Below are 27,403 nucleotides of genomic sequence, written 5' to 3'. Positions count from 1 at the left end.
CCAAGAGTTGTTTCCAAGCCATCAAATCATTGTTCCATCTTACCACCCACATATCCGGGGGTGAACCTATGTCACCCTATTGCATATAAGCTTGAAAACACAATACAACTGAAATCATTAATTTAACTTTAGCCCATAAACCTTGGAATTTAATTTCCAACCTTTAGAATTTCTTTCAAGACACAAATCTTACATTTACACACTGTATGAGTTTGAACAAGTTGTATCAAGCCATAACCATAACCATAACCGCAGACATAATCACCTAACATATTACACAACTCGCACGCTCGTAGCAGTATTCCTGATCACAGTGACTACTCCAAAACTAACCAAATACTAATATTAAACTCATATCGACCAAACCTCATCCCAAAACCTTCATACACTGTTGATAATAAAAGAAACATGCGAAATTTCATGACCACTTACTAGATCAACAAGTCACGGAGTTCTCTCGCCCCAACCAGAACCTTAATCGCCTTCTGAGTCGACTTTCAATATTATCCTTCCGAACATATCGTAATCAAACCTGATAATACCCATTCTAGGTCCAATGACCTTATATCACTAAACACAACTATTCCACAGATATGCCGCGCCAATATAACTCAGAGCCACAACCCGTGCCATTCGTGTACCAATACGCAACAATTCAAATGTACTCAGTCATGGAAAATGACTCAAATGAGAGAACTGCCCCTCCAGATTAACAAGTACCGACACAAAGAAATGCTAAAAATCCATCACACACCGTAGAACCATTACACTATTATATCACAAGGTTCATACCTTAACATAACTCCGCTGCAATGCGTGACCCTATCCAAACATTAATCCACGTGAAATACCTCAGCCACCATGCTCAAAATCAATAACCACGCGTAATCTGTCATCAAGTACTCAAAGTGCATTACCATAACCATGTAGAAGCAAATGACACAATGCCACACAAACCCTAAAGAACATAATCAATACGCCATCAATCATGCAATACCTAAATGCTCATCTTGTTCAAATTCCGCCATAATGCCCCCAATAGAAGCGCACCATGTGTGCACATAGCCAATGAATCACAACTCCTCGTAGCATAAAGGAGTAACTCACAGATCATTTCAGAACACGAATAAGTTCAACATCAACCAAATGGCACATTCTTCGACAATAGTAGTATGGAGCCAACCAGTCTGACTTGGTGTAGAATACACCTCATAATTGGGCCTACCAATGGACCCCCAAATCAACTCTGGTCACCCACAAATAGACAAATAACCATCCAAAAATCCACAACGACTGAATCATAACACATTCTATTATCTGGCTAGCTTCGGCCACAACTTCACAGTTCACAACCATGAAACAATCTGTTCCTGAAAACTCCCAGTCTCCAAATCCATAGAACACCCGATTCACCATTTCCGATTCCATCTCCACCGCTTGAATGTCTAACACATCTCTCATACACGATCATCCCACGAGGAATATTTATCCCATTCTTTCATGCCACATAGAAACGTCTTAAAATTAGCAGTCAATCAACCAGGAAAATGATGCAATACCTATGAAATATCCATAATTCAAAACATAGTGTGCCTTCTGAAATGTACACTCTACTCACGCAATACCAAATAGTTATAGCATTCATCTAAACATCGAAAATTGTTCATGCCCTCTAAGAATCTATGACCTCCCTTTCAAAGCTAAATTGTGACCTTGCACACGTCAAGCTTAATCCCACATAACACACCGCATCTATCATGCCATCATTTGAAAAATACGAGAGCCTCATAATCATTTGGAGTAACAAGTAGAATACATATCCGATCAGCCAGAAGCCTTCCATTTGATCCCATCCGGTAGAAAATCACAATGCTCAACATGCTCCTCAGGCCAGTAGGAAAATACCCATCTCAAACCGTGGTAGAAATCCTCGAGAATGCTTTGGAATGCATTTGCACATGATCAAGCCATCAGAGTGAATCTCCCTAGATCAACCAAGCCACGCAGGTCTCCAAACCCAGGTGTATTGCCACAAAGCACCTGTAGAAAACCCCCACATCATAAGCACCCACAGAACTGATCATATCCATTACCATACTGATCCAACCTACCACCAACTTGTCCTATTTCTCCGAGTCCCTTCCGAATTTGTCTTCAAATTGATACTTCTCCTTGCTAAAACACCACGATCTTTAACCACAACTTACCCCACAAACCCTAGCATAGAACCACAATGTACTGCGGCCCACAAGCAACTGTATTCTTCTTAAGCACCTTCAAAAATACCACCACTATAACACTTACTCTAAGAATACCTTATGTGAATTTTAAATTGTTCTTCTTAGCCTCCATATACTAAAATTTAGAATCCATACACAAGTCCGGTGAAATTCTCAATTGCTATATATAAACCTCGAACGTATTGGAACTTTCTTGAGAGTCACCCACTTTGTTCAAATCCAAATTACACCACCCAAATGGGCCAAAACCCTCGTGCCTCATTAGCACAACAACACTCAAGAAGTAACTCTACTTTAACACCACCTATCAAATTCATACTCCGTGCGCACTACATCATTCACATATAACAACTCACTCATCCCACTATTTTTATATACTCATAAGTGCAATATAACCCGTATCCAGGAATTTTCCTTATTCGAGTCATCCTCGATCTCAACTTCTGCAAGTCATCACTGATTCCCAAGCATACTTCAGATCAAAACAACATTTGACACACACCCATGAATTGATTTGTCCATAGTAGACTCACACACTTGGCTCAAAGCCATAGATTTAAACATTCAATAACTCACAATACCGATACTTTGTTACTGCCATAATACTGCAGTCGGTCCAACAAATTTTCTTTTCAAGCTCATGCAACACCAAACATAAAATACCTCAATCATCTGCTAAGTTCGCATTCATTATCTCAACACTCGAGTCAACTTTCTCGACCACATTCAAATTCATATCTCAACACATACGCCCCGTTGGTAGCAAAGAAACTCTCCATTCACATATAAGAAACATACCTACGTAGATTACTCTGCAGGGGATAACCCACCTGCTTAGCCTCAAATTGGTATCTTGTTATACCCTTTCGCAGTTACAATTACTATGAAATCACTTAATATTTATGAGTCGACCGTCATGGTGACCTGACGCAATCGTTCAAACCCTATGCGCCATGCATTACGGAGAGTCCGGGAAACAAACTCTTTCAAAATCATTTATGAGAACCGAGCCAAGTGGGCGGTGTTGTATTGACTGGTCTGCCCTCTTCATAGGCTTGCCACGAACACCTGTGGAGAATTATCTCTCCCAAGGCCAATTTCTTCTTTTGTTATGCTGATTCAACACTATTGAGCTGACCCATTTCTTAACATACTCTTCGATTCTTCTCAAAGGTAACCCTTACCCCTATTTATACACAACGATCACAAAAGTAGAGCTCCATACAGACAAATCTTGGCGCAAACCACATAGTCTAGAATCTCGTCAACCACTGTACTTCCTCCGAAGCATCCCAAAATCCGCAACCATGACGTCCACGCTGAGTAGATCTTCTGCAAATTTAAAGTTGTTTCTCTAACTCCTTTTGTACTGAAGTATAGGATTATTAAGTAGGCGGACATACCGCAAGTACCAACCTTATCCTCTACAAAATTTCAGGCCTTAAACATGTGTAAATTTTTGGGGAACCTTTCAGTACCACATATATACATTTCAGGCCAAAACTGATATAACACATGACCCTGCAATCCATCCATTGATAGTGGACTCCCCCCCCGGCACGAAGTCATAGTTCACCACGTCCGATGGTCCACAATATTAACCTTTAGAGCTTGTATAAATCAACCAGATGCCAAGGTCCGTTGCATCCCCCACCTGATTCACTGGGTGATCTCTTAATACGTCTGCATCTTCAGTCGGAATCACATGTTGAGGCAATGTTTGAGCATCTCTAGCTCCCTCGTAGTTCATCTGCAGCATCACGAATCGTCGACACACAACTGATACCAAGTGTGCAATGTCATACACGAATGGATACAAAGGAATACGAGATTCAATCATCGATGATAGAATAGAATCGCACGACAGAATAAGAAAGAAGTGATATTGTTCCTAAACTTCATAGCCTCTGAGAGATAAGTACAGACGTCTCCGTACCGATCCTTCAGACTCTACTAAGTTTGCTCGTGACTCGTGAGACCTATGTAACCTAGTGCTCTGATACCAACTGTCATGACGCAAAATCTCCCATCGACGGGACCGTGATGGCGCCTAACATTTCACTTGCTAGGCAAGCCAACGTTAGAAAACGTTAAACCAATTCCTTATTTCTATTCAGTAAATAACAAAAATTAACTAAGGTGAAATATAAGAGGTGCGAAATTTTATAAAACTGTATTAATTACTATCACTCGGATCTGGAGTCACAATTCACGAGCATTCTAGAATTTACTATAAGTAATAGTCTGGAAGAAATACAACTATCTGAATGAAAGAAAACAACAGTGACATAAAAAGTAGACGGGGACTTCAAGGTCTGTAAACGTCGACAGATCTACCTTGAGTCTCCGGACAACGGACTAATAGCAAAATCTTGATCAACCTGACCCGGTATCAAAGTATGCACAGAAAGTGCAGAGTGCAGCATCAGTACAACCAACCCCATGTACTGGTAAGTGTCGAGCCTAACCTCGGCGAAGTAGTGACGAGGCTAGGATAAGATACCCACATATAACCTGAACAGTATAATCATGCTAGTGGCAACAACAGTAAATAAAGAAATAACGCAAAAATAATGGGAAGGGAACATACAGTGGGGGAATACAACATAAAGAGTGAGAACAATGAAAAGACAGAATTAAACTAAAAATCCTTAAACGAATTGAGCAATTAAAATAGCAAGGAGAACTGCACGGCATCACCCTTCGTGCTTTTACTCTCAACCTCACCAAATAAATAAATAGAACGACATGGCATCACCCTTCGTGCAATAAACCTCTCATAATATACACGGCATCACCCTTCGTGTTTTAAACCTCTCATAATATACACGACATCACCCTTCGTGCTTTAAACCTCTCATAATATACACGGCATCATCCTTCGTGCTTTACACTCTTCCTCACAATATAAATAATGCATGCAGTGCATCACCCTTCGTGCTTTACACTCCTCCTCACCAATCACAGAATCAATAACAACGGATAGAGAGAAGTTTCACAAAGAAATCAATATTTCATCAATGATTACTTTCACAATTTAACATCTCAACATCGAATCAATATTCACAATATTATCAACCTTGGTAGAACCGAATACAAGTCTCCCAACATTTCAACAATAACAATAAGTATGGATAACAAGATTTAAGACTACAAATTTGCAAGAATGGAATTTCACTCGCATGCTATAACTCGACCACAACGCATAGATGCTCGTCACCTCAACTATACATCGTATTCAACAACAAAACACATAGCAAATACTCACACAATACCTATTCCCTCAAGCCAAAGTTAGACACGATACTTACCTCAATTTCGCAAGCCATTCACTGCTCAAGTATCGCTTTCCCTTTAGAATTCAACTCTAACCCACTCTATCTAATCATAATTAGTTTAATATCATCAATTATTGCTAAAGGAATCAACTTTAATGCATAATTACAGTTTTCCTAAGTTTTCCTAACAAAAGTCAAAAACCGACCCCGGGCCCGCTTGGTCAAAGCCCGAGGTTTGGACCAAAATCCATTTACCCATTCACCCCCGAGCCCAAATATATAATTAGTTTTGGAATCCAACCTCAAATTGAGGTCTAAATACCCAAATTTTTGAAATCCCTAGTTTCTACCTAAAACCCCTAATTCTACCATGAAACCTTAGATTTTAGGTTGAAATCTTATAAAATGTAGTGAAAGATTGAAAGAAACAAGTTTAGAATCACTTACCTATGATTTGGGGAAGAAATGGTCTTTGGAAAAATCGCCTCTTGTGTTTTAGGTCTTGAAAATTTGGTAAATGAATGAAAATTCCCGTCCAAAAGTCATTTTGATCAGCTGCAGATGGCGCATTTGCGACCTGAGCTTCGCAAATGCGAAGCTCCCAAATGTGAAGGAGTCATCGCAAATGTGAAGCGCTTCACACTTCTGCTGCCTTCGCAGATGCGAAGATAAGTTTGCAAATGCAACCTTGAATCTTCGCAAATGCGACTAAATAATCGCATTTGCGATCACTGCCCTTCCCCGACTCCCTTCGCAAATGCGAAAGAAAACTCGCAAATGCGAAAACTATTGGCCCAGCTTCTCTTCGCATTTGCGATGAGAAGCTCGCAAATACGAACCTCTCAGAGGTCGCAATTGCGATGCTTGATCTCGCAAATGCGAGATCAGAGGCCTGCAATAATATCAGATGCCCAGTAGTGTTTTCCAAGCTAAATCTCACTCTGTAGCCTATCTGAAACTCACCCGAGCCCTCGCGCTCCAAACCAAACATGCACACAAGTCTAAAAATATCATACGAACTTGCCTGCGCGATCAAATAGCCAAAATAATACCTAGAACTATGAATTTAGTACCAAATCAAACGAAATTTTCAAGAACACTTTAAATTTTCTATTTTCTCAATTGGACGTCTGAATCACATCAAATCAACTCTGTTTCTCACCAAATTTCACAAACAGGTCTTAAATATCATAATGAATCTGTACCGGGCTTCGGAACCAAAATACGGACCCGATACTAACAATGCCAAATATCAATCAATTCTTAAAAATAAATAATTTTAAACTTTTAATTTTTATCAAAAATTCATAACTCAAGTTAGGGACCTCCGAATTCGATTTCGGGCATGCGCCCAGGTCCCATAATTCGATATGTACCTACTGGGACCGTCAACGCACGGATCCGGACCCGTTTACCAAAAATATTGATCGAAGTCAACTAAAATTAACTTTTAAGGCAAATATTTTTATTTTCATTAGTTTTCAACATAAAAGCTTTCCGAAAACCTGTCCGGACTGCGCACGCAAATCGAAAAGGGTAAAAATGAGATTTTTAAGGCTTAAGAGCGCAGATTCGAGTTCTAAAACATAAGATGACCTTTTGGGTCATCACAATAAGAGAATCGCAAATATTTCTAGATATTTTTAAAAGAAATATTCTATGAAAAGTCTTAAAAGTATATATAAAAATTATATATTTATATGTCGGTTTGGTTCGGATTTTTTTTTACTCAATACCAAACCAAACCTAATTAGGGTTTTTAATTGATTTGGTTTGAATTTACGATTTGATGCGATTTTCCGATTCGGTTTGCACACCTCTAATTGAAGGAATAGATATTCTTATATAATTTTGAATAATTTTTCACCTCGTGAATTAGCTTTTGCGCTTGGATTAAAGTTAAGGTCCGTTTTCATAACAAATAATGATGTCTTATAATTCGTCATCCCATTGATCGATGCCGTCTAGAGTCATCCTTGTTTCATGGCTTGTGATTCAATATTACTGACCACACAACATTAATCATACCCTTCAAGTTCGAGTCTTAGGTATTAATAAAAAAATTAGTGAATGCCTTCCCTTAAATGAGTCTTAACCGGATTAATCGGGTCGCAATACGAGAATTTCTCCATGGCTGCTGGCGAAATGCCTTCTTGGTTTGGGATCTTCCACTAACTAATATATCTAAGTGACCCCACATCTTTACAGACTTGGACTATAAGTCTATAACCAATACGATTGACTTCTCACTTTCCATAAAATTTCATCAGCTTCTTGCACTTTTGATATACTCTATATTACAAGCAATTTTTAATTTTCTTTCTCGGTTGGATGGTTGTTAGGGTAGCAGCCCTCCACTGTTTGATGATAATAAATTCATACTTAGAGTGGTTAAAGGGCCAAACCAATGAAATTTCTTTGCTTATTAAGAGAAAAAAAATAAAGAAAAAGGTAGAGGCGGAGCCTGGATTTAAAATTTATAAGTTCGAGAATCTAATTTGTTTAAATTACTGGGTTCTAAATAATAAATTATACATATTTAATAAATTTTTTAAGACAAATATATGGTAAAGATAAAAGTTACTGGGTTCGGCTGAATGCCGTGTTCGCGCCAGAAAAAGGCCCTTATTGTTGTTGACACTTGACACGGTTTGTTTCATATTTCAAGAGTGCTTTATTTCGTTGCTATAGTATGAAATCGAACACTCTACAAATTAGAAAAATATAATACGACTGTAGCGAATAATTTAAGTATTCCGATTTATGTAGTAGAGTATTATTTAAGAGTACGGTGTACGTCAAAATATATTTAAAGTCAACGGTCTCAAGGCAAGTCTCAAAGTCTAGGTAATTTCGTGCCAACTCTTACAAAGTTTCGTTTCTCATGTAACAAACATGGAACGACAAAAATGTCTTTTCCACATTATGGAAAAACGAAGAAACTTTGCAACTCTTCAGTCGTTTTTTCTGTTTGGTTCATTAGAAGTTTCATAAACTATAAACCAAGGACTGAGCTAACTACGAGTTCGACTTAAAAAATTATTAAATATATATAAATTATAAATTTAAAATCCAATAATTTAGAAAAATTAAAATCACAAATATATGAACTTCAAATGCTCTGACTTATATTATATTTTAATTGGTGAAACTTCACTGAATTATTTCCAATTAGTGGTTTGTGGGGAACCTTCTTTTTTAAAATATAAAAATTGTTCCTTTCTTTTGTGGGGTACCTTATTATTTTAGTCAAAGTAGTAGTATTTTCACACCCTGCTAAAGGTACTGAAGAACTTAAAAATACTTTCCTGGAAAACCAAAGGCAACTGAAACAAAGTTTCGAGGAAAAATATACTAGATTGTTTCTTTACAGAAGTTCACTCTCCCCATTAGATTAGAATAACAGAAAATGAGGATCACAGATTTTAAAGTAAGGAAAAATAATTGAAAAATACTACTTAAAATATATACTTGTAGTACTATTCAAGCTTCTCTCCAACACTATAAATACAGTTTATTCGGGGAACCATATACTCCACCATTAAATCAACTTACAAACACATTCTGTCTTCTTACAAATCACTGACTCACCAACAAAAGTACCAATAATTCAATGGAAGGTACAAACTTGACTGCATATGCAGCAGTATTTCTTGGTACTCTGTTTCTTTTGCTCCTTTCCAAATTTCTTCGCCAAAGAAAACTCAACTTACCTCCAGGCCCAAAACCATGGCCGATCATCGGAAACTTAAACCTTATCGGCAATCTTCCTCATCGCTCAATCCACGAACTTTCACTCAAGTACGGGCCAATTATGCAACTCCAATTCGGGACTTTCCCCGTTGTTGTTGGCTCTTCCGTCGAAATGGCCAAGGTTTTCCTCAAATCAATGGATATTAACTTTGTAGGCAGGCCTAAAACGGCCGCCGGGAAGTACACAACTTACAATTATTCAGATATTACATGGTCTCCTTATGGACCATATTGGCGCCAGGCACGTAGAATGTGCCTAATGGAATTATTCAGCCCGAAACGTCTCGATTCATACGAGTATATTCGGGCTGAGGAGTTGCATTCTCTGCTCCATAATTTGAATAAAATATCAGGGAAACCAATTGTGCTGAAAGATTATTTGACGACGTTGAGTTTAAATGTTATTAGCAGGATGGTACTGGGGAAGAGGTATTTGGACGAATCCGAGAACTCGATTGTGACTCCTGAGGAATTTAAGAAGATGTTGGACGAGCTGTTCTTGCTAAATGGTGTACTTAATATTGGAGATTCAATTCCCTGGATTGATTTCATGGACTTACAAGGTTATGTTAAGAGGATGAAATTTGTGAGCAAGAAATTCGACAAGTTTTTGGAGCATGTTATCGATGAGCATAACGTTAGGAGAAATGGAGTGGAGAATTACATTGCTAAGGACATGGTTGATGTTCTGTTGCAGCTTGCTGATGATCCGACGTTGGAAGTTAAGCTGGAGAGACATGGAGTCAAAGCATTCACTCAGGTATTGTAATAAAGAAATGATATCAATTCATATTTCTCATAATCTCTTTAAGTTAGGACTATAGAAAATAATAGGAGTAATACTTGGGACCCGTTTGTCCGTAAAAAAGTTTTCCTTTTTTTCGAATTTTCTTTTTCCAAAATGTGTTTGTCCAATGAAAGCCGTAGTGGGTTCGTAGTAATAGATTAAAGTCGTATCCTCTAAAAATGAGGGATTCACGTCTGCTTAATAGCACGGAAAACTTAAAAGGTACATAGATTATAGTTAAGAATAATTTTAATTAACCACAGACTAGATCCCTATTGCTCTGCTCCACTCGGGTGGACAGTACTTATGACTTCCTCCACCCAATTGGAGTTACTGGACATTGACAAGACATTGTGGAACCCGAAATTTAGTTGGCTATGTACGGGTCTGTCGTATTGAAAAAAACAAGAAAAATAATATGCCCGTAATAATTGACCTGTTGATAATGTTACTGAAATGATATCTGGCCCACTTTTCTGTCGAAGTAGAACGGACAATGGAGTGAATCCAACAGTAGATAAATTACAAGAAAAAATTAGGAAATAGAAAGTCAAGTTGGTCAGGATATTTGTATTTGTTTTCGATGCTTTGTTGTAGTTGACGACAAGAGTAAAATGTATAATTGCACAATCAGGATATGCTTGCTGGTGGAACCGAGAGTTCAGCAGTGACAGTGGAGTGGGCAATTTCAGAGCTGCTAAAGAAGCCAGAGATTTTCAAAAAGGCTACAGAAGAATTGGATCGAGTAATTGGGCAGAATAGATGGGTACAAGAAAAAGACATTCCAAATCTTCCTTACATAGAGGCAATAGTCAAAGAGACTATGCGACTGCACCCCGTGGCACCAATGTTGGTGCCACGGGAGTGTCGAGAAGACTGTAAGGTAGCAGGCTACGACGTTAAGAAAGGAACCAGGGTCCTTGTGAGCGTATGGACTATTGGAAGAGACCCTACATTGTGGGACGAGCCTGAGGCGTTCAAGCCGGAGAGGTTCCACGAAAAGTCCATTGATGTTAAAGGACATGATTTTGAGCTTTTGCCATTTGGAGCTGGGAGAAGGATGTGCCCGGGTTATAACTTGGGGCTTAAGGTGATTCAAGCTAGCTTAGCTAATCTTATACATGGATTTAACTGGTCATTGCCTGATAATATGACTCCTGAGGACCTCGACATGGATGAGATTTTTGGGCTCTCCACACCTAAAAAGTTTCCACTTGCTACTGTGATTGAGCCAAGACTTTCACCTAAACTTTACTCTGTTTGATTCAGCACTTCTGTGGTTCCATCAAGATAGACTCTTTGTTATGTTTGAACTCGTGCTTTAAATCTTTTGTAATGGTATCGTCTACTTATCCAACTTAAATCTTGTATCTTTTATTTTGCTTGAAAGTGATTTTAGTAGTGAACACAAAAGTATGTATGTATGTATGTCATAATGCAGTTATATCTTCAGAAATAATAACATTAGAGCCTTGTGATTTTTCTGATGCTGTCATATTGCTATAGAGTGTAGATAACCTTTTGCCGAAGGATAACCTCCTCTCACACTAGCAAACTACTAATCAAACACTAGCAAACTAGACAGGGTAAGAATTCACATTCAGCTTATAGAGATGCGCTGCTAATTTAGGAAAAATAAGTACTCTTTAGTAGACCTCCTGCGTTATCATTCTAGTACTTGCTTCATCTGACCTCATCCTATTCTGGAAAATCCTGTTGTTTCTTTCCTGTCACAAGTTTATTGGAGTAACTATTTTGGCCTAGATGCCACATGTCTTCTTTTTATTGATTGCTTAATCACGTTTTTTCATGTGTAAATTACATGCTCCCTATAAATACAGCTCATCGTGGAGCCATAAACTTACTTCTGAAGAATGAACAATGTTGAATGTCAAGCTTTAAATTTTTTTTTTTTTTTTTTTGTCTTAAATGAATTTTGTAATTTGGCACTATATATATACCTGCGAGAGCTTGTATTATAAACACTTATCTGGTGATAAAATAGCCGATAGTCTATCTTGTTGTATATGGAATGACATAGCAGAATAAAACGAAAACTTATCAACTCTACAAATTTAGTATTTTGCAAAACTGTGACTAACCTGTCCATTAAACATGGCTTAGAGACAATAATATTCTTCCATCTAATAACCGTTTCACAATCAAAAATATGTTGGACTAACTTATTGTTAGTTTCTCTTCTGGATCTTCAATAGTTGGCTGCCAGATGATCTATGTGACTTCTTAACATCGCCTCTTCTGGTGGGGAATATCAAGAAACATAGATAATAATCAGTAGGATATAAATACTAGCTAAAGTTCTTTAATTACATTCCAGTCTTAATTCTTTCTCTTCCAGGTTCCTTGGAAGAAGTTCAAATCTGTATCTTGTTAAGTTTTCCGTTTAGTTTTAGTTTGTTGGTTTAGGGATAAAAAATGCACACTTCAGAAATACTGATCCATTCTGATTCCTCTTGTTCTTGTCTCTTTTGGAGCCTTTGTCTCCATCTCTCATTAAAATATTGTTTTAAGCCTGTGCTTATGCTTGAGTTTTTAACTCATTAGTGTATTCCAACTTTCAAGTAGATCTCCTTATACTATTATTCTTAATAGTTTGACATCATGTTTAAGATAAATGAGGAGTGCTAAGTGCTAACTGCTCTCATTAAGAATGTTTATTTAGAGAATCTGTCCTCTAGCAGTAATATAATAAAAAATGACAGATCACAGATCACAGATCACAAAGCAAGGAGAAACAACAGAAAATGATCAATATAACTATTGACTCATCGTACTACAAGCAATATTTTCTTTCCAACATTAATATAAATTTAGCTCAACAATTGATTCACTATCAGTAATTCCAAATGGAAACTCCTACCTGGACTGCATATGCAGCTGCATGTCTAGCTACACTGTCTCTTTTTCTCCTTTCCAAATTTCTCCGCCAAAGGAAACTCAACTTACCACCCGGCCCAAAACCATGGCCAATTGTCGGAAACTTTAACCTCATCGCCCCCCTCGCTCACCGCTCTGTCCACGAACTCTCCCTCAAGTATGGACCCATTATGCAACTCCGCTTCGGGTCTTTTCCTGTGGTGGTGGGCTCCTCAGTCGAAATGGCTAAGGTTTTCCTCAAATCAATGGATATCAACTTTGTAGACAGGCCTAAAATGGCTGCTGGCAAGTACACCACCTACAACTATTCGAATATCACTTGGTCCGCCTACGGACCCTATTGGCGCCAGGCACGTAAGATGTGCCTTATGGAATTGTTCACCGCAAAACGGCTCGAGTCACTCGAGTATATTAGGACAGAGGAGTTACAATCTCTCCTCCATGATTTGTATAACTTAACGGGAAAACCAATTCTGCTGAAAGATTATTTGATGACGCTGAGTTTAAATGTTATTAGCAGGATGGTACTTGGGAAGAGGTATTTGGACGAGTCCAAGAACTCGATCGTGACTCCTGAGGAATTTAAGAAGATGTTAGACGAGCTGTTCTTGCTAAATGGTGTACTTAATATTGGAGATTATATCCCCTGGATTGATTTCATGGACTTGCAAGGTTATGTTAAGAGGATGAAGGTATTAAGCAACAAGTTTGACAGGTTTTTGGAGTATGTTCTCGACGAGCATAACGCTAGGAGAAACGCTGAGGAGAATTACGTTGCCAAAGACATGGTGGATGTTTAACTACAGTTTGCTGATGATCCCACTCTGGAGGTTAAACTAGAGAGACATGGAGTCAAGGCTTTCACCCAGGTACATATCACTTTAATTCACAACTCGTGGTGTCTTATCAATTTAAGACAAAAGAAAAATAATAGCACACAAAAATTAAAGTACTACTCTAGTATTTATGAATAATCTTATTAACCGCGTACTAGATCCTTTATTGCTTCTACCACTTGGGTGCCACTACTGATGATTTCTTCACTAGGACTAAAGGAAAATTTGCTAAGAAAAGTTTGGAACTTTATGGTTGACCGAGATATAGTTGGTTCCAATGTCTATCCGCACGTTAAAACATATAATAATTAACGAAATCGAACTTTTTCTATGAAAGTTGGAGGGCTACGTACGGGTCAAGTATTTCTTTATTTTTTTGGCGCTTGATGATAAGACTTAAATATGTATTGCACAATCAGGACTTGCTGGCTGGTGGAACCGAGAGTACAGCAGTGATCGTGGAGTGGGCAATCTCAGAGCTGCTAAAGAAGCCGGAGATTTTCAACAAGGCAACAGAGGAATTGGATCGAGTGATTGGGCAGAACAGATGGGTACAAGAAAAGGACATCCCAAATTTTCCATACATAGAGGCAATTGTTAAAGAGACTATGCGACTTCACCCCGTGGCACCAATGTTAACTCCACGGCTCTGCGGAGAAGACTGTAAAGTAGCCGGCTACGACATTCTGAAAGGAACCAGGGTCCTAGTAAGCGTATGGACTATCGCAAGAGACCCTACTTTGTGGGACGAGCCTGAGGCGTTCAAACCTGAGAGGTTTCTCGGAAATTCCATTGATGTCAAAGGACATAATTTTGAGCTACTGCCATTTGGAGCTGGGAGAAGGATGTGTCCGGGATACAACTTAGGGCTTAAGGTGATTCAAGCTAGCTTAGCTAATCTTCTACACGGATTTAAATGGTCATTGCCCGATAATATGACCCCTGAGGACCTCAACATGGAGGAAATTTTTTGCCTCTCCATACCAAAAAAGATTCCACTTGCTGCTGTGATTGAGCCAAAACTTGAACCAAATCTTTACTCTGCTTGATTTAGCACTATTTGTGTTCCTTCAAGAAATGTTTATTCTGTTTTAAATGGTGGGCCATATCGCCATATCCGCTAAGGTTGCTCTAATGCTCTACATATTTTGTAATGAAATCGTCTGGTTATCCAACTCAAATCTTGTATTTTAGATTGAAGCAACTGGCAAAATTCAAAAGCCATGTTTAAATTGGATCTGTAGGATGAAGGTAAGGGATCATTTATTTGCTTCATCTATAGTCTAAACCGAAGATATATGACAGCATTCATAACCACCTGCAGCTTTAATGGCATACACAGAACATTCTGAAAATCCTTCAAATGTTAGAAGAAGACAGGAAAAGAAAGCAACTCAAAGGCACTGAAAAAAATCCCTCAAGGCGCTGTAAAAACAAATACATTTACACAAAAATGACTTCGGCAGCCTTCACCGTCGTAAGCAGCAAAATTGTGTGATAAATTAACATTTTCATATCAAGAAACTGCTTCCGCAAATTTACACCTACCACATCAGAAAATAAACAGATTACAAAATAAAATAGGAATAGAATTCTATTAGCAATGAAAGCATTCTATTTGCCCATACCTCGCTGCTATGAAGACTTAAACGAATAATATTTACAGAAACGAACCCTGCAAAATCAAAAATAACAAATATTATAATAAAATGTTGTGCAGAACAAGAATCTGATTCTATATAATATGCTTGGCATATACATTGGCACACACACCTGTTGACAAAATTATTTATAACCAGGACAACTGGTTATAACAAGAAGCATATAGGCAACAATAAAGTGATTGATCTCATCGTTTACTGAAATGCTATCTAAACACCAAGCTTCCATTTTGTTGACGTCTCAAATTTTCAATAAGCGACTGGTAAAATGATTTCAGCGCTTTGATATCGTTACCCTGGCAATAAAAGCACAGAACAATAGAAAGAAAAGTCAGTAAAAGTGGATTATCCAATTATAATTCTTGCAGTTTGCATGTAGATACTTCAACAGAGATTTTATTGTGAAACTGGAGGAAGGAAACTGTATGTTTTCTACTTCTTCCAGTTCCTTAAACAATGTTTTTCGAAAAGACAGTCCTATGCAGGAAAAATCAATTCTAAAACTTAATTCAAAATGTCAAACAAAAAGTAGAATACCTGCAATTTCTGACAGTACTGCTCAGCCAAATCTTGGGGGCAATGAGCACTTGGGAAGCCTTTTGATACAAAATGAACAAGAAAATCATTGCCAAATTTCTCATACATGACCTTCTGAGCCATTACAATCTCTCCAAAAAGAACAAGCTGCCATGGTAATCCAAAAGAAAAAGAAGATTAACTATGCAACCCAGGAAAATCAGACTCTTGCAATCATATAACTATAGCAAACAGCAAGTAGGATTTCGCAGTTTTATGTAATGCGGCAATGCCAAAAGAGGAACTAAATTGCTACAGCAGGAAGAAACAGAAGGATATATTCAATTTGCTGCCAAATGCCAGTTCCAGAAGGAAAAAGCCACAAACATGCTGAAATTATATCAGCCCACATGAAAGCAAACCGATTGACAATAAAAGCAGAATATTCATATCAAAGCACCACGCGCTAACATTATTGTGCCACAACTGATAATAGGAATTTTTTAGACTAGTCAACACACCAACTTACCGTATTTGCATCACGAAATTCAAAGGATTTGTCGAGGACGCTGTACAGACAACAGTTCGTTGCAAAGGCCTCAATCACAAAACTTTGGAAACCAGGCACCTGGAACAGAGAAGACATTTTACATATCAGTCAGCACAAGTAATCTTTATTGTTGCAGTACAGCTCAAAGACAGTTCACCTTTTCTTCGCCATAAGGTCTCGCGCACCAGTCTTTGATTAGTTTTATAAATATCTGTACACATGCCTGAATAAGAAAATGGTAAAGAATCAAGTTCCGACAAGTGGGATATAACATGTTTTAGTGAAGTTCCTGAACACTAAATAAGCACAAGTAAATCAATGCTAAACTAACCTTACGAACAACGATATCCTTGTGATTACAGGATGCATGTAAAACCAGCTGCATCATCGGATCCAAGTAGACCCTACTTTTGGAGGAAAGAAAAGCTGATGACAGATCATGCGTAGCAATCACGTGAAGAAAAGTGTAAAACGTCCTCTGGAGCTCCTGTAGCTCTCGGATTTCCTGAGAGGAAGTACAGCTATCATGAAATGACAGTAAAGAAGACTATAAAAAGAAGCATCCTCAGTTCGAAAAGCAAATATAAAATCCAGGATATACATTTAGATGATAATAACCCAACCAGGATTACGGTCTGCACAATTTTGAGCTTTCAGATATTTCCTATACACTGTCTGAATGAAGGAAAGATAACAATGGCAAGAAATCATGGACGAAGAATGCCAAAGAATCTGATAGAGCTCATTCGCACAAACAGTCATCAATGGTAATCCAAATGGAAGCAGGACAGATAAGGAAGCTTACAGAGGTTAACCATGAACTTAAGCGAGGGATTAGGAGGACTTGAAAATAGATGAGGAGAACTAAAAACAGGGACATAACAAGGGCAAAACAATTGGTACAATAGGAAATAGGGACATAACAAGGGAGGAACAATTGGTACTAGTTCTTAAAAATAAATTGGTACTAGTTCTTAAAAGTGATGGGCTAACACGCTTGAAAATCAGCATGAAGCGTGAAATTTGTAAATAGTAAATGAACTGGGAACTGACTGGCCATGCATGTTAAAGTTCTCTTTTGACTGCCGATAACTCTGGTCTTGGACATGGTCGTGAAATGTTTGAGAAAATACACACTTAAGATCCGCCTGGTAGAAAGTAACTGCACTTTTGGGGGTTCTCACGGGGTAGAAAGTAACTGCACTTTGGGGGGTTCTCACGGGGTCGGTAGCAATGGATTAGCCTTTGAGTTTCTTGATAAAAAACTTACTAATGGTCCCCCCCCCCCCTCCAAACCACCACAAAAAAATATGCCCAGGACGAGAAGTGAATAGCTATGTGCAAGCCATAGAAAAGATATAGTCCATGCACAATTGGGCAAGGATGGCATGAGCTATTAACAACTGAGCATTTTGAAGAAAATGGAAACATGAAGCCGCAGCATCTGAATGAATTAAAACAGAAGATTTCAGAAAGAGTTACCACATTTTGTTCTCTGGGTATTTATGCTGGTAATTTTCTAAATGCAAAGGATGGATTCATAACCCCAACCGAAAATAAAGATAGGAAGGAGGAAGGTCTTAACTTGGAGAATGCATGGGCCCTCAACAAAAGGTAAGCTCTCACATGACGATGCAGGAAAGCAAGAAATGTTACACTAAAGAAACTTCACATACTTCTGTATTGCTACCAGGACCTGTAGGGAAAGCATCTCTTGGGAGAACATTAAATACTCTACTAGCAATAGCAGGGTAAACTTCCTCCAAAATGTCTCGAACTCCAGTGTTGAATTTGCAGATAAGCTGATTAAGCAACACCAAAAGGCCTGCCAGTTCTTTCGGCTACATTGAGACACAAAAGAAAGTTATTCTCATGATAATGAGAACAGGAACACTTCAAATGCTGCTCAGAACAAAGTTACTTTAGCCATTTTACAGTCTGTTACAATCTCTTAAATACCTCGATATTAAACATGTTAACATGGTTTAGTTTTACTTCAATATATCAAAATCATTTATATGACATTTGTAACAGTACAATTGTTTGACGTTTTAGCCAAATCAGTTTTTAAGTTTTTTCGAAAATACTTCTGTTAATTTTTATCAATTTAACTTTATGCATCTCAATAATGTTGTACTCGGTGATTATATGCCATGCTAACCATCTATGAGATTTTATACTTCCCAACATTTCCTATGCTTGCCTCTGATTTAGGTTGAGAAATTCCACAAAGCGTAGTTGACCATAACCAAGAAATTATGCAAGTCTACCAATTTAAACCTTGCATTATCTTAAAATGCTAGAAAAATGTTATCTTGCAAAGAAAAGTAATGAAAATGTTATCCATAAAAAAATTGATAAGGTAAAATGTTATCCATAAATTAAAGGAGGATCTACACATGATACTCATTAAACTAGAAAAACTGTATATTAAAGTGCCACAAAAAGTCATCATGTGTGTGTGCCGGAGAAGAATGGAAACCTTACAAAATAGTAAAATGCCATAAACAATAAGTACGAATTAGATGTCACAATGCGAGGAAAGTGCTAGGAGATACAAAGGAGTTTACCATAATAGTGGGTTTACACCGTTTATCTACCTTAGTCATACATACTTGTTTACCCTAATCATGAATAAGGTCACATGGTGTATTCTGCTATGTGTAGATGTATTACATACATCAACGAAACTAGCGAGGGAGTTAGCCAAAAGCTTGAACTACGGAGATGCACTATAGAGAATAACGATTTCAGGATACATGGAAGTAAGAACATATGCACTGCAAATTTAGCTAGCATAAGAATGAAGTTGAGCTGCTCTGGTGGCAAATGAACTTGTAGACTCCAGAAGGAAAAATAGAGAACCCGGCTTACTGTGCAAGTTGGACCTTGAGAAGACTTTCGACCATGTCAATTGGGAGTTCCTGGACTTCATTATGAATCGGATGGGTTTTGGGGAAAGATGGAGGGGATGGATCAAGTTCTGCATTTCCTCAGTCAAATTTTCTGTCCTGGTTAATGGTAGCCCGTGTGGTTTCTTTGGCAGCTCCAGGGGTCTCGGGCAAGGTGACCCCATATCCCCATGCTATTCATTTTAGTGATGGATGCTCTGAGTAAAATGATGGATCGTGCGGCGGGTGGAGGCTTCTTGAGAGGATTCTCAGCTCCGATCGGGGTGCCCAGTGCCCGAAGAGTCTCTCATTTGCTTTTTGCGGATGACACCCTGGTTTTCTGTGATGCCGATATGGATCAGTTGACCTGCCTGAAGCAGGTACTGCAGTGGTTTCAGATAGTATCAGGACTCAAAATCAACCTCGGCAAGTGTGAGATTTTCCCGGTGGGTGAGGTTGCTAACATTGATGCTTTGTCTCATGTTCTCGGATGCAAGTTGGGCTCTCTTCCCACTACTTACCTGGGTCTACCATTGGGCGCTTTGCATAAGGATACTACGGTTTGGAATCCAGTCATTGAAAGGATTGAAAAAAGATTAAAAGGCTGGCAGAAACGGTAATTGTCAAAAGGCGGTAAGGAAGTGCTTATCAAAAGCACTTCGTCGAGTATCACTACCTATTACTTGTCCATGTTGCAAGCTCCTGTGAGCGTCACAGAAAAACTGGAGTGGCTTTAAAGGAATTTTCTTTGGGATGCAGCGGATGGAACTAGAAAGTTTCATCTAGTGAATTGGCAGACAGTCACTTCCCCAAAGAAGTGGGGTGGACTTGGAGTAAAAGATTTTAGTGTATTCAACAGAGCTTTGCTGGGGAAGTGGCTGTGAAGATTCGGGATTGAAGAGCATGCTCTATGGAGGGAGGTCATAATAGAAAAGTACGATTCCACGGGAGGGGGTTGGGGGACTAAGGCAATCACAGCACCGTTCGGGTGTGGCATGTGGAGGAACATCATGAAGAACTGGGAAGCTTTCTATGGCAACATCACTTACAGGGTGGGAGATGGAAGGAGAATCAGCTTTTGGAATCACAGGTGGTGTGGAGAGGATACTCTGAGGGTCTCTTTCCCCCACGTCTTCAGAATTTCAAACCAGAAGGAATTGATGGTCCAACAGATTCGCAAGGAGCATGAAGGGGGTAGTATGGGACCTCTCTTTTAGAAGTAACATGCAAGATTGGGAGATTTCGGAGCTCCAAAATTTGTTGGCACTGCTATACGGACAAGACAGGCCCCATCCATCTTGCGATTCTTGGAGATGGGGGTTGTGTGGCGATGGTTTGTTCACCGTAAAGTCATTTTACCAGAGTATGTTGGCGAGAGAGGAGACTACTTTTCCATACTCATCGATCTGGATTCCTAAGGCACCCACGAAGGTGTGTTTTTTTGCATGGCTAGCAGCGAGGGAGTGATCTTAACAGCTGAAAATCTGCGAAAGAGAGGAATTACACTTATTAGTTGGTGCTACATGTGTAAAAGCTCAGGGGAAGAAGTTGATCATCTTCTGCTGCATTGCCCTGTGTCCTGGGGTTTGTGGAGGGAAATCTTGAATCTTTTTGGTGTTCAATGGGTGATGCCAAACACTGTATAGGAAATGCTATATAGCTGTGCCGGTTTCCGTAGAAGAAGCAAGCAAAAGGCGTGGAAGTTCGCCCCGTTAGCTCTCATGTGGATAGTCTGGGGAGAGAGAAATAGGAGAGTTTTTAAGGGGATTGAGTCTCCGTTTTCACATCTTAAGAATAGTCTTTTGTCTTTGATCGCTTTTTGGTACACACATATAGCCCCTACTTGTGTAGAAGATTGGGCATCTTTTGTAGAGAATCATGTTCTGATGTAAATTCTCTACTTTTTGGTATACTTCTTGTATGCGGGAGTTTTTTTCTCCCTTTTGATTAATACAATTTACCTTATCAAAAAAAAAGAATGAAGTTGAGGTGAACTTGAATGGGACTGTCATGTCCAAATGAAAAAAATTTAATCTACTCGGTGTTTCAGGAAGATGGTATAATAGATGAAGACGTAACAAACAGATTTAAGATAAGATAGTTAAAATGGATGCAATGTTAAGAAAGAGTTATGTAATACAGCGACACCCACCGAAGTGAAAGATAGTCCTACATAATAGTTTTAAGACCAGTAATGTTATATGGGAGTGACTATTGAGCCTTATATCCACAAGATGACTATTGTAGAAATCTAAATGTTAAGCTGGATGCGACAATACAAGATTAGACAATATTAGAAATGAAATAGAACGTTTATTTGGTAAGAGTCAATTCATGTTATATTTTAGATGTTACTCCATTTCTTTTCATTTGTCTCTTGTATCCCTAAATTTGTCAGGAAGTAGAATTCAGCTCAATTACGATATAATTAGGATATCCAGCATCCAAAAAAAAATTAACTTTGGCCTGCATTGGTAACATCCTAATGTTTCAAACTTTTATTGCATTGTTTGTGCACTCAAGCTAGAGTTCATAACATTTTCAAATGAAACAAATTTTGTTACCTATAGTTTTCTTGCTGCAAATTCCATTTTACACAAGTTTAATAATAATTGGAATTACAAATAATATTCTAATAAGACAAGAGTGGGTTGCTCTAGTGGTAAGCACCCTCCACTTCCAACGAAGTCACCCCAAGAGCAAGGTGGGGAATTCTTAGATGGAGTGAGCCGAGGGTCTATCGGAAACAGCCTCTCTACCCCAGGGTAGGGGTAAGGTCTGCGTACACCTACCCTCCCCAGACCCCACTAGTGGGATTATACTGGGTTGTTGTTGTTGCTGCTTTGAATAGTTAACTCTGCTTGAGTGAGCTTGCTCACATTGACGGTTCTGATCCCGGATAAAGAAAGAGGGTTGCGGTAGGCTGGCAAACAACGTAAATTAGCCAATTTCATGATGAATCTTCACAATAACTTTTCTAGGAGTTGTTTAGCATTTCAGAGATTACAACACATAGGTCCAATTGGTGACACATAATATATTAAAATAGCAATACACTTTTGAAAATATGCTTGGACATTGGTTTAAATTTATAATGACTTTACCTCACTTTCGGCTAACAATTGCTCCAGTGCCTTTGGTAGATATGGAAATACAGATGATCCTAGTATGTCCACCATACGGTGAATGAATGATGTGACCTAGAGGAGTTAACATTTACATCACCAAAGGTGCATTGGATTGAGCAAGAATAATAAGAAACTAAATACATACCTTGCACCGCAGAGGTTCTATCTTTGGAAATATGATAAGAATACGTAGAAGGACATCCAATGTCTGGACGAAAAAGAAATAAACATGATAAGTATTGACACAGAAAGGTAGTACTTGGATTAGGGCTTTATTTGACCACAAAAACAGATATCTGTCTAATACAAAAGGTGCACCAGAAAAATTAACAACACAAAATCGAAAGGGGAACCAAAAATCCGATATTAGTCAAACTTATTTCTGAGAACCAAGTCAACAACCAAAATCCATTAAGTAATACACCTGAAACAGATATCAGCCTCCTTAAATAGTGACACTAAAAAGGAGAATATTCAGGATTACAAAATGCACAATAGTTGACATGCCTATTGATAGTCAAGTGCGCCACAATGTATTGTCACCAGTAGTAAGCTCAAATAGACTAAAATAGAAAATGGAGTTTGGAATCAATGTAGAAGAGTAAGACAAAAACTCAAGCACCAATCAACCAACCTGTTTGAACATGAGACCGATTGCAGGGCGACTAGCAGTTACAAGACGCTCGCTAAACCCCTGGCATGCAGAAACATTGTGGTGAGGGTAGAAGGAACAGGCTACAAATGCTGAATCACCAGTGCTAGAAACATAACATGGCAGTAAGCTGAGAAGGAAGGTATAAATTCCAAGGGAAAAATTGTTCAAAGTCAGGTATTGTATTATTGAAAATACATTGAGATCTTCTAGAACTTTTTATTTTTATTCTGTACAATGTTGAGGATTCATCTATTAAACCTCAACTTGTTAGAGACTGAGGCATAGTAGTAGTTGTTGTTGTTCTGCATAATGTTGGCTAAGATGAATTTAAATGGAGAAATATGGTTAGTGGGATTCATATAGCAAACCCCAACTGGTTGGGACTGAGGCGTAGTTATTGTTGTCAAGAGACCGGACTCAGGTACAGTCTTACTTAAGTAATTCTACAAATTCTGGATGGGGAGCAATGAAGGATGCAATATTAATGGCAGACAAAGTAAGGCGAGACGAATTATTTTGAGTTGCTTATGTAAGGAGTTTGAAGAGGACAGTACAGAAACCACATTTTGTTGCATTGCAGCTTTACATCAAAAATATGGAACTTGGATTAATCTTTGTTTAACATTTCGCTGGATTTATAAAAAATCTGACGGTGAAGCACTGTCAAATAGCATGTTATATAAGATTAGCGTAGAAAGGAACACAGCTTGAAGCGCACCAATATGTCATTTGTGGCTTATTTGGAACAAAGAAATACAGTTGTCCATAATAGTGAAACATACGTAACCAGTAATTAGAAGATCATTTTTTTTGTTTCCTTCATACTTTTGGTGCAAAAAGAGAATCCCAAACAACTTTGTACATACTTTTGACACCGCCTTGTTGTGCTATTGATGAAATAATTTGATTTACCAGAAAGGAAACTATAAAAAGCTGTAGTGATTTCGATAGTACAAGTAAAAACCTTGCTCAGAGCATTAATGGCCATAATTATCTGCTGGATATTTGCGATCTTTGCCGGAGACTCTTCAGGATTCTGAGCTTTGGCATTTAAGAGCAAAGCCTCAACCTGCGAAAAGTATTTACTGTCAATTCATATAATTAATGTAAGCATCTGTCAGGAAATACTTGCATTCCACATTATACATGCAACCATACAATATGAACACCAAAACCTCCATTTGAGTGCATACACATCCAGCTAATCGAACATCAAAAGAATATTCAATTTAGAGTTTTCTAACTAATGAAATGACCTGCTGACAAAGAGGAGTAAGCAAGGCAGAGAGGAACTCGGATTGTTTTTCAAGTGGTACATCTTCCATTCCAATTAATAAGCCAATCGCCTACAAAACATTCCTATTAAGGTGAGTTAAAGAAGTCAGGCAGCAAGTTGGGAAAAAAAATCTGAAGCACATATGCTCAAACCATGTATGCACCTCAAAAATGTGACTACCATCTTCACAACCAGAAAGCTCCTTGGAGGAAGCATATATTGTTGTGAATTGAGCAACTGTATCTTGCAGACTCTGAATGAACATAAAAAGTGAGGGTTTCAGAAACAGAATTCAAATAAAAGAAAATGAAATATTCCCCATTCAGTGGAACTTGGGAGATGAAACAGAGGAAGGGGATGGGAAAATCAATACCTGTAGAATAGTCTCTAAGTAGGGTACAAGTTTTGCTTTGAGCAGTTTCACAACCCTCATGAAAAGATAACTTGCTCTTCGATTTACATTGCTATTCGGGTGATGTATGCCTCTTTCATCAAGAAAGGCGCTTAAAACCAAGGGAATGTATTGTGTATTCTCCTGGAAAAATTTCATATACCTTGTTATTGTTTCCAAGTAGATAAGTGCAACAAGCCTGTTGTTGTGGCAAGGAAACTTTGTCGACAAAAGCATTGGTATTAGTTCTCCCAAGAGACCATTTCCTGTTTTCATGGTTTCATCAGTAAGTGATTCCCCAAAGGCATATAGAAGAGAGAGTGCAGCTTCTATCTCCTCAACATCCACATCCCCATTAGATGCAACAGCACTAGCTAAGGAGTTCCTGATGAAAATCTGAGTTGCATCAGGTGCTACACGGCCCACACTCCGAAGTAGAACAAACAACTCTTTCCTAAACTCAGCCATCCGATCTTCCTCTTCCCTCCCAATTTTGTCCAACACATCGAGATTATTACGATAAGCAGGATCAAATCGGATCTGAGTACGGATCACTTCCAGTATCTGACCTACATGATGTGACTGTGTCTCAGTCAATGGAACCAGACTCTTCAATGTGCCAACATACCCAGAGAGGAACTGCACAATACTGAAGGTTTCATCAATTTCACAATTTTGCATTACATAGAAAACAGAGGGCAAAACCTCATTCAATAGTTCAGTCGAGACAGCTTTCCCATCCTCAGAGTTCAAACGCTTCAAACACTCCAAAACCTCAGTTGAATATCCAGTAAGCAAAGAAGCAACACTTGATACCAACTCGGAGTCATTATCCTCAGCTACCAAACTGAAAACCCTTCTTATCTGAAGGCTCTGCAAAAGAGTGAGTTTTGCTTTCGGATCCATACGCTTAGCAGCAACAGCATGGATGCAACCAGCAGCTGCACCTCTGAGTTGATCACGAAAACCACTCGCCAATGTCAGCTCAAATAACAACCCAACAAACGTATCATTTGCTATCAAACCTATGTCGATCCACGAAACATACCTCCTCATAGAATCTAAAACACTACAACACAAATCGGGATCAGAATTTCTGTACATCAACAGGATGTCATACCAAGCCCTAACAACCTGAGAAATACACTGCTGCCTCATTGCGTCCTTAATTCGCCCCGAGACAGCCACCTCCTCTTGGCTTCTCGGATAGTCCATGCTAATTACTTCATCATCCAAGGCATTAAGAACTCGACAAAACATATCAATAACCACAACACCTTTACTAAGATTCGACAAAAAATCAACAAACACCGAGGGCCATATCATGGGATACTCGAAATAAACTAAAGTAACCATAACCTGAGAAAGCTTATTTTTAATAAAAGCTGGACCATCCAAAAGCCTAACCAAGTTCTTATCATCAATACTCTCATAACAACCCAGCGAAAAAACAGATTTTCGAATAAAGGATTTCTCCTCTGGACCCATTGACGAATACCGGACCCGGAGGACCTCGTGTAAGCATTGTAAACACCAGAACTGAACTTGAACCAATTTAGAAAAACACAAACGCTCAATACATATACTACAAATTGATGGATTTTCTTTAAATTGTTGGCAATAGGCAACAGCTTGTGCTTTAAGAGCAGAATCAACTGCTCCAGATTCATCAAAACTTATAAGTATTGCCTTGTCGAGATCATCCATTACTGTTTTTAAACCCTATAAACCCTAAATAAAACCTCAACGGTGATCAAGGATTATGAATGAAAATATCCAACTCTTCCTTTGAATCTGAGTAATAACTTAATAATGAATTTGATTAGATTCTATTAGAGCTTATAAAACGATAATTTATTGAGGAAAAAAAAGAAGATATTTCAGGCCTTACCTCATATGATATGATTAGAATGAGAATGTAGAGCTAGGGTTTTAGAATGAGCAATGGAGGAAAAAAATTCAGCCCAAAACTAGGGTTTCTAAATCAATAACTGAAAGTGATTTTTTTTCTAATTTTTAATTTATATAAAAAAGACTGCGTAAGAACAGAGACTGTAGTCTTTGGGACTTGGTTAAGAGATTGAAGAAGGAGGAGAGGACGGAGGCTTTTGTGAGAGCTTCCTTTATATAGTTCCCTTTCACTTGGCTATCAACTCTCGTTTCTCTTACCTTTTTTTTATTATTATTGGATTTGATTTTTGGTTTTGTAAATTATACTTTTCGATTATTATATATTATGGTTTAAAAGTTAGGAAATTTACTTTTACCCTTCCAATAAGATTTCTTCTATTCTATTGTCCTTAATTAAATTAAAAGTAAAGAAGGTGACAGTGTATGGTACGTGTACTCCAAACAAACTTTTAGCAGACATGAATGATTTTGCTAAAAATTAAATGACTGAATTTTCTAGAGAACGGAAGAAATTACAATAGTATAAGAAGTTAAATCATTAGTTATTGTGTTCATATTTCAACATTAATGATTAATCACAAAGCTAAAATATTATTAAGATTTCAGCACGTTCAGAATATCTTGCTATATGC

At 38.3% G+C, this 27,403-nt stretch overlaps 2 protein-coding genes and 1 pseudogene across 4 annotated transcripts; 2 read left to right on the top strand and 1 right to left on the bottom strand.

Moving 5' to 3' along the window:
* Positions 1 to 9,131: 9,131 nt before the first annotated feature.
* On the top strand, positions 9,132 to 11,322 carry LOC107823192 (cytochrome P450 71A1-like). The gene is given in 2 exon segments (NM_001326115.1): positions 9,132 to 10,031; positions 10,693 to 11,322. Coding segments are annotated over 2 exon segments (1,530 nt in total).
* Positions 11,323 to 12,814: 1,492 nt separating this feature from the next.
* On the top strand, positions 12,815 to 14,964 carry LOC107823194 (trimethyltridecatetraene synthase-like; annotated as a pseudogene).
* Positions 14,965 to 15,071: 107 nt separating this feature from the next.
* Positions 15,072 to 27,016, bottom strand: LOC107823193 (exportin-T-like). Of its 3 annotated transcripts, XM_075251226.1 has the most exons (16): positions 25,909 to 26,952; positions 24,843 to 25,809; positions 24,633 to 24,722; positions 24,450 to 24,539; positions 24,158 to 24,262; positions 23,173 to 23,232; positions 22,684 to 22,746; positions 22,515 to 22,610; positions 18,196 to 18,360; positions 16,851 to 17,024; positions 16,677 to 16,742; positions 16,499 to 16,597; positions 15,991 to 16,137; positions 15,566 to 15,749; positions 15,421 to 15,467; positions 15,072 to 15,336 (listed from the first exon to the last, which is right to left on the bottom strand). In XM_075251226.1, the coding sequence occupies exons 1-14, from the start codon at positions 26,565 to 26,567 to the stop codon at positions 15,660 to 15,662; spliced, it is 2,871 nt and encodes a 956-aa protein (XP_075107327.1). In that variant the 5' UTR covers positions 26,568 to 26,952; the 3' UTR covers positions 15,072 to 15,336; positions 15,421 to 15,467; positions 15,566 to 15,659. The 3 variants fall into 3 exon arrangements, with proteins under 3 accessions (XP_075107327.1, XP_016505275.2, XP_075107328.1); XM_016649789.2 differs by having other exon boundaries at positions 24,843 to 27,016; XM_075251227.1 differs by lacking the exon at positions 18,196 to 18,360 and having other exon boundaries at positions 24,843 to 27,016.
* Between the last annotated feature and the right edge of the window lie 387 nt (positions 27,017 to 27,403).

The sequence above is a fragment of the Nicotiana tabacum genome, chromosome 4, assembly GCF_000715075.1.
Source record: "Nicotiana tabacum cultivar K326 chromosome 4, ASM71507v2, whole genome shotgun sequence".
Classification (NCBI taxonomy): Eukaryota; Viridiplantae; Streptophyta; class Magnoliopsida; order Solanales; family Solanaceae; genus Nicotiana; species Nicotiana tabacum.
This window is presented reverse-complemented; position numbering and strand designations above follow the sequence as displayed.